At 38.5% G+C, this 8,608-nt stretch overlaps 1 protein-coding gene across 1 annotated transcript; it reads left to right on the plus strand.

Moving 5' to 3' along the window:
* Nucleotides 1-2,158: 2,158 nt before the first annotated feature.
* Nucleotides 2,159-4,509, plus strand: LOC127792328 (putative calcium-transporting ATPase 13, plasma membrane-type). The gene is made up of 2 exons (XM_052322789.1): nucleotides 2,159-2,794; nucleotides 2,962-4,509. The coding sequence occupies exons 1-2, from the start codon at nucleotides 2,159-2,161 to the stop codon at nucleotides 4,507-4,509; spliced, it is 2,184 nt and encodes a 727-aa protein (XP_052178749.1).
* The last annotated feature ends 4,099 nt before the right edge of the window (nucleotides 4,510-8,608 follow it).

Below are 8,608 nucleotides of genomic sequence, written 5' to 3' on the forward strand. Positions count from 1 at the left end.
TATAGGGAGATCCTACGGGATACGGAAACAAAAATGGAAAACGTTTTCGATAAAATATAAAAATATGGAAATAAATATTTTTTTTAAAAAAATAAGCATAAATAGGGTCTATCGAAAACATGAAAATGAATTTTTTTGTAAAAAAAATAAGCATAAATAAGGTCCGAAATGAGAATAAGAAACGTTTCAAAAATAAAAAAATGACTCCTATAAAATATTTTTGTGTAACATAGGAAAGATCATGGCTAAAGCTGGGGCAGACTCAAGAATGGGTTCACTGCCACCTGCATTAGGCCGAGGATCCAAACTAAGCCCACGTGGAGAAGCCTACGTTGATAAGCACCTCTCAATCCACGAGAAAAAGCCCCACGGCTACAGGGAAGCTGAACCCGATCCGTGCCATTGTCAGGAGCACAAAATGGCTGCTTAGTACCTGGAGGAGAAGCTGGTACTAGGGACAACTGTAGAAGCCCGAGAAGGCAGCGGGGGAAAACTATTTGATGACAACGACGGTGGCTCCGCCGGATGATCTTCCAGATAGGCAGGGGGGGTGCAATGAAGCATTCACAAGAGCGGACGTACGAGATGGAGGAGAAGAGCATGATGAAGGGTGAAAGGGGACCTCCACAACAGCATCATGCGAAGGAATAACCGACGTACCAGAATACAGTATCAGCACCGTTAAGGCCGTCGATGGCTGCGAGTGAGGTGACGGAGGTGATGACGGCACCGGAGGGAGACAAACCGATAATGAAATCGAAGGGGACGGTGGCAACAAGGATGGAGGAATGTTTCCAGTCACACTAGACCCTGAGGTCACCTGCGCGTGATCCATCTTCACTGACACAGCATGATTCAAGCCCAAACGTTGGGTCGAGGATTTTTTTTTTTCCTCGGCAAGTTGTTGTAATGGAAGAGGAGCATCAAAGGACTCGATTGCAATCAGGTAAGAAGCATCAGAATGCTTGAACACCTCCAACACAGGATTAAGGGGTCGATTAGGGGTGCGCAAAAAATCGGGTAAACCGATTTAACCGAACCGAACCGATCGGTTTGGTTCGGTTAGCCATAATAATCGGTTGGTTTCGGTTACTTATTTAGAAAAAAATCGGTTAGTTGGTTCGGTTCGATTATTTTAGTAAAAATAATTGAAAATCGAACTGAACCGTGGAGGCTAATAAACCCCCCCTGGCGCCTGAACCGAACTGTGAACCCCCCCTCCCTCACACATGCGGGTGTGGAACCCCAAGTCCCCCTCCACCATCGCCTTCATCCTTTTCTAAGTTCTCTCATTCTCTCTTTGTCTCTCCTTCGCTCTTCGTCCTTCTCTCTCTTTCTCTCTCTCTCTAAAGATCTCCCTCCACCTCGCCGCTGCTGCTGCTCCTCGTCTCTCCTGCCATGCCCGTCGCCGCGCCTCGTAGCCGTCGTCTCCCTGCCATCGTCGCCTCACCTCACCAACAGTCGCTGCATTGATTGTCAACGAGGAAATGCGAGGCTAGGTGGCGATGGAAAAAAAGCAACGGGGGTGAGGCGAGGCGAGGGTGGCGGGCATGGCAGGGGACGAGCAGCAACAAGGGCGGGGGCAGTGGCCCGCTTTGCAAATTTGCAAAGTGAGCAAGGGCAAAATCGTCTTTTTATCTCCTTTCTGTGAGCAATTTGGTAGGTTAGTTGGCCCTTGTAAAATGACTCCTTTTACATAGATCTACGTGTAAATGGAGGAAACTTGAAAATATTAAATAAGAGAGAAAAGGCGAAGGTGAAGGTGAAGGTGAAGGTGACAAAACAAAATATTAAATAAGGGAGAGAAGGTGAAGGTACGCCCTATTAGGGAGTACAGGGGGCAAAGGAAATGAAAATAGAAAGGAAAGTAAGAGGAGGGAGGGAGGAAAATAGGACACTACTCGGTGTACTTTAGGGTGTATCTTTGTCATTTTCTCATCTATTCTTTTTGTGATGAAGCGCTTTCACTCACACTTGGCCCCGGATTCATTCTCCTCTTCTTTTTTAAGGCTCCATTCAAGCCTCTCTTCAATTACCTCTCTCTACCCTAGCCAATAATCGTCTCTCAGTTTCTCATTTCATGGCCGCTCCATTATCTTCAATCCATTCATGTCCGGTTCTTGGGCCCAAGTTTAGACAATCCCGAGTTGCTGAAACAATGGAAGATGCCTCCTCCTCCAATTCCTTCACAATAAGCCCAAAAAGACTGGAAGAACTGGTTCAAGCCAACAACATCACTGAAATTGTTGCTGCTTTAGACACCAACATTGATTCTGGAATATCTGGAACCTCTGCAGACCTCATCCGAAGAACCCTAGTATTCGGATCCAACACTTTGGAATATCGGTCTTCTCTTGTCGACGCCAAAGGATTCCACCAACTCATTCTCGAAGCTCTCAAAGATTCACCAATTATCCTCTTGCTGTGCTGTGCAGCGCTCTCTACTGTGATTGGGATCAAAAGGAATGGGCTTCGAGAAGGGTTTCTTGATGGGGCCATTGTACTTCTTCCCATACTAATAGCGGTCAACTTTGGGGCCATTTTCAGGTTTGTGAAGGCTAGAAAGACAAGGCGGTTGCCCAGGAAAGCGAAAAAAATTGTGAAGATTTTTAGAAGTGGGAAAGTTCATCTGCTACCAGTTCCTGAAGTGGTAGTTGGTGACGTAATCTGTCTGGAGCCCGGCGATTGTGTCCCGGCCGACGGGCTGCTGATCGACGCCTGCGATTCTTTAAAGCTGGATGATGATCGGTGTGATGGGTACCGGAATCAGACATCTTTGTTCGCGGGTGCAAAGGTGAGTAGCAATAACAGAATTGTTAAATCAGAATTCAGAAAGTGCCATTGGGCATGGAGACATCCCTACACACTCAGTATTCACAGCCATAAGATCATATTTATTTTGAAGCAGATAATTTTCTGATTTTGAGGTGATGACCAATTTATTTTATTTATCGTTTCAAGGTGGCGGAAGGGAACTGCCGGATGCTGGTGACATCAGTTGGGAAGAACACAGAGAAGAGCAAGCTGACAAAATCACTGAGTTTTCGCCACCAAAACGAGCCATCCAAACTGGAGATTTCCAGTCGGAAGATGAACTCTCGCTTGGAAACGGTCTGGTTGATTGCCTTACTGCTTTATCTCGCAGTGCAAGCGATGAAATGCTTTGTCTGGGGATCTATCGAATGCGGTAAAGATCACAATCCCGATCCCATAGGGGTGAAGGACACAGTCGAGGAGATAATGGAGGAGTTCACAAAACTAATGATGAAGCAAGGGTTCAGGTATTATCGCTTGGTTGCAATGATTTGCTTATTGATCTTTTCTTCAAGAGATGGGTTGCCTTGGGGAATCTCTCTCTCTCTAGCTTATGCAGCAGGGAAACTAATGGAGCTGTATCAAGCCAAAGTCCAAAAACTTGCAGCTTCTGCAACACTGGGCTTGATCACCACTATTTTCTTGGGAAAAACCAGCGAATTAGTGAACTTGAATATGGAAGCGTGTAAAGAATATGGCATAGATATCAAGCTGGTTGTAGATGATGATCTGAACACTGAAACTTTCAAGGCCAACAAGTCTCGAATTCACGTGGAAGACGGAATAGTCATTGAAAGAGCTTCAGAATTTCGAAACCTCTCCCAAAAAGACCAATTAAACATGGCAGATCGAATCCTTGTAATGGCCGGCTCCTCCCCGTCCGATAAGCTGCTGTTGTTGCAGCGCCTAAAGAAGAAAGGCCAAATCGTTGCTGTTGCCGGATCCTCTTCGAGGGACTCTCCGGTGCTTGAAGAAGCAGATTTAGGGTTTTCAGTGGGTGAAAATGTTGGAGAATTGGCCAAGGAGGCCTCGGATGTCATCATAATGGGCCAGAAATCTGTCACTGATATCTTTCCCATTTTAGGGTTTGGAAGGTGTGTCTGCAACAACATCCAAAAGTTTGTGCAGTTGCAGCTCACTCTCAATATTTCTGCCTTCACCATAAACTACATTCTTCTACTTTCCAACATGCGGGAGCCAATTGGGCTTTTGGAGCTCTTGTGGGTTAACCTAATTATGGACATTTTTGGTGCCTTGGCTCTGGCACAGCCACCACCAATTACAGAGATTGCAATGGACCCACCAAAATTTGGTGAAAAAGGATTTCAATATTTAACCAAGAGGGTGTGGAGAAACATAGTTGTTCAAGCTTGCTACCAAATCGCTGTTGTATTGATCCTTTACTTCAAGGGGAAATGGATTCTGGGCACAAATCAAAAGGTCTTGGAAGCCATGATCTTCAATTGTTACGTGAGTTGCCAGGTCATGGTGTTGATCAATGCTAGAGGAATCCAATATGGAAGAATGGAGAATAACATGTTTTGGGTCCTTGTTGCAGCCATTGTTATCCTGCAAGTAGCATTCATGGAGATTATGCCGGTTTTCTCTCATATGGGAAGGCTGGATCTAAAACAATGGGCCCTATGTGTGGGAATTGCAGCGTTCTCTTTCCCCCTTGGACGGGTTACCAAATAGAAGGCTTCGTCATCTGCAGCAGATGATGACGTACAATGACGATGTGGGTTTCTAAATATGATATATGTATATGGCCATCCATGGGATCTTTCGTGATGCACCTTTTGTGATTATGGATATATAATGTTAGTCTATATGATGTTGTGTAATATTATTTTAGAGATGATAGTGATGATGATATAGGGTTTTCAAATATGATATGTACAAACCATGCATTTAAATGTTTACTTATCTCTGTAATTTTGGATGAATAAGTTTATATCAAATATATGAAATGCTCGAATTGATAAAGTTGAGTTGATTTGTGCATAAAGTCTCTTGTTCATAAATCTATTAAAGCTAGCAAGGGTCTATCAAGTTTTATTTTTCCTTGCTTGAGTAAAAAAAGTTGTCCACCCTGAACATCTTGAGTGACAACTCCAATGACAAAGACAACAACAATACAAGAATTATAATGTTATTGAATTAGTGCTCTAAGTCTATACACTCACCTAATATTAAACATAGAAAACATACCCCTTAAATCAATAATCAAAGGACGTCATACGTTCCTAATGCTCATCAAAACTTTTCCTTTTAAGTCCGAAGAAAAAACAAAAAAACAAAAAGTCCCTTTGGAAGTTGGTGCATCCCATGAACGTCGGTTATACATTTTGGGGTTTCTCATTCACAATATATGATTATAAAATCATATGAAAGACCCACTGCCACGACTTAATGACACTCATCTCATATTTATTAGGTCTCTTTATAATAAATAATATGATAATAGATTTAGTCAACAAGACTGTAGTTTCTAGGAAATGAGGGGGATGATGAACCATCTTCTTCCACACAGACTTGGACCTAATTCCTGAAAGAAGATGAGCCACATCTTCTTTAAAGAATTAATTAATATTATGGTTTGGAGTTAAAATTAATTAATTAATATGTGTACACTTATAGTTAGATACTTTAAGCTAATAAATTAGAGCCATCATTTGGTGGTGTTGGCGACAGCCCAATCCTAGTGATAGTGATTAATGGTGGAACCATGATATATCAAAATAAAGCTAAACTTATAATATGTGATTCCCAGGTGTACGTGTCCAAAAAAAAACAAAAAGAAGTTTGAGTTTGATGTAATTAAATGATTAAAATATCTTATGTTTTTTATGATCATCAATTAAATATAAATTATTTTATGTTTTGATTCTTACATTTTTTAGTACGGTTGTTACTAAAATATAATAATAAACTTATTTATTAAAATATTCTAGCTCCACATCTGCCCAATTTACAACTTCTTTATCCAGTTCGAGAAATCCTTCACTAGCTAGCTCATATTTGTCAATTTAAAAATCTCGAAAATAACATTGAGAACCTTGTCTCATCCAACCTATAGCTACGTAAGGAGCAGAAATCGTAGAGCACAAACTAACTCGTCTTGCTTTTTATATACCTATATATATTAACTTACATGTTAGAGACTAAATTAATCGAGGAATCCAATCTTTTATCTTCTCTAAAGAACTCGGATCAAGATAAATTCGAGTGATCGGTACCATCATCCCCTGCTAATTAGGTGCATTTGTATGCACAAAATTTGGGTAAGAATCAATTCAATTCTTCGTCAATATTTAGCCATGAAAAGTACACTAATGCATCAACCAGCCCTACGAGCAGTTTTGAAACTTGGTTGTCATCACAGGCGTAGCACGATTGGTATTCGGGTAACAGATTGCAGACAATGAGGTAGATTCAAATCATGACAATCATAGTGTGAGAGTTTCACCATCTTGTGAAAATGACTTTTTATGAACACCATACACTATATCTCAAAAACCGCCATCTAATTTATCTATCTCACATACATGGAGCTGTGTGTAAAGAATCGATTTTCTTGCTCACAAGCTCTTTGAAACTTGGTCTCAAAGAATCGATTTTCTTCGTTAACCAGAAAGTGCTGTCTAATCAAAGCAGCTGCTTCGGCGCAATTTCACGTTGAAAATTAGGGTGACAAACCGATGATTTTCTTCCTGGAAAGTACACTTCTATTTGGAGAAAGTTGGTTGGACCAAGTGCTCGGACCAAGTGCTCTCACTTGCTTGGTCCAACTACCTTTTTGATTTAGCTCAAGAATTACACTGAAGCTGCGCTTTACTTTCCTAGTTCTTTGATCAAAGCTTGATGTTATCGTTGGTTTGACTTGTATTTATATAAAATAGTAAATATTAAATAAATCACTAAATTATCTCCCCAACTCATTTTACTAAGGTAATATTTATTAAAAAAATAATATTATTTATCTAAACAAAAAATAAATTTTTAATCTAGATAAATGGTATTAGTCTTGTTAAAATAAGTAAGATAAATTTATATCAAAATAAGGTTAGAATGTTTTTCAAACAAAGATATAAAATAATCAATATCAAGTTGGAAAGTATTCTAAAATTTTTATTAAATTATTTTTTTTTTGAAATACAATGGAAAATTTATGGGTTATTTTTTCCTATCTGGAAGGTCTAAAATAAGTTTATCTAGAATGGGAAAAAATAAATTTATTTAAAAAATCTCAAATAAGAAATCACGTGATTTTTATTCTAAGGATAGACAGACAAATTTAACAAATACAATAGAAAATATTTTTGTTTGAAATACTTTTCATATCACATTTTTTTCAACTTATATCTTGATTAACAAATATTACCTAATAAAAAAAAATGCCTTCTCTTGGTATAAATAGAAATCTATGCTAACGGATAGAAAATCAGTTAATAAATTAAGTACAATTTATTTTGAAAGATTTTTTACTAGATGTTATATATTTAATTATTTATTTTTAATGTTTGATTAACATTAGATTGACTTGGTTTATATAGCTTTTAAAATGAAATAAAATTAGAAGAAGAAGTCAAGCCGGGCGGATTTACATATAAGCTGTCCTCGATTGAAGCCCAAGGCAACCTACTATCACATTTAAATTTTTATGATAAAAAAATTATTTTTTAATAATAGCCCAACCTAACCCATAGTGGTGGATCTAACCCATGGGCTGGGTAGGCTAAGCCCACCTAATTTTTTTTAAAAATGGGCTCATCAACCTAATAATATAATATTATTTTTTTGCCACCGACCCTCTTTACAAACCTTTCTACAAAGCAAACCCTTCTCTCTTTCTCTCTCTTGCTCCATCGCTCGCACTCATTGCCTCCTTCCTACCCTCTCTACCTCTCTCTTGCTCTTGCTTGCTCACTCACTTGCCCTTGCTCTGGCTTGTTGCTTCTTTCTCACTCTCACTTACTTCAACTAACACCCCACCCTGTAGAACCCCCTCATTAATTCTCTCTTATTTTTTTCTTGTCTCCTTTGATCTTTATCTCTTGAGGTTTTGGCCCCTTGGAACTTCCAAATCTAGTTCATCTGAGCTTAAATTGTACAACTAGTATGTTTTCTCTTCTATGATTCTCTTAATTGGCTCATCAGCCATCACTCTGAATTTTTGTCTTCTATTTGACCAATCTTTGATGTTTCCTACTTTCTTTAATTGATCTTAAACTAATAATAATGCTATGTATAATATGTGTAATTGTTATCATTTTTCAGAAAGAGAAATTATCAAACCAATGAAAGTTCAATTCTTAATAGGCAAAATCAATCTACTACATCTACACCAATTATTACTGAGCAATTGTTTAGTTACTTAAGAAAGAGGGCAACATTAAAAAAAAAAAAAAAATCACTTGACAAGAAGGTGAAAAAAAGAATCACTTTCTATTGACATTTTACTCACTTCCACTCTCCTTTTTTCTTACTCACTTGAACTACAATCATATAATTTATATATACTTTCTTAGAGCATATAGGATAAAGGAAGTTCGCATGAATGATTTTGCTACATAAAATTTCTTAGATAAATTGTTATATCTTGGGAAAAAAATGTCGTAATATCCGATATAAAAGGAGGAGTTTTTACTCTTAAGAGAGCGCATTAGTGGGCCGACTCAGATTTACAATCAGGTTACTTCTAACTCTGTTTTTGTTTTCTTTTAACATTATTATTATTCGAAATCTTATTTAATTAATAGAAAATATTAGACGGTATATCCACTTTAATTAA

Source organism: Diospyros lotus, chromosome 15 (genome assembly GCF_014633365.1).
Source record: "Diospyros lotus cultivar Yz01 chromosome 15, ASM1463336v1, whole genome shotgun sequence".
In the NCBI taxonomy this organism is placed as follows: Eukaryota; Viridiplantae; Streptophyta; class Magnoliopsida; order Ericales; family Ebenaceae; genus Diospyros; species Diospyros lotus.

Excerpts from the sequence above, each read along its gene's own strand:
- LOC127792328 (XM_052322789.1), top strand. The coding sequence starts at position 2,159 with ATGGAAGATGCCTCCTCCTCCAATTCCTTCACAATAAGCCCAAAAAGA. Across the intron at positions 2,795-2,961 it reads CTTTGTTCGCGGGTGCAAAG|GTGGCGGAAGGGAACTGCCG; the intron begins GTGAGTAGCAAT and ends TATCGTTTCAAG.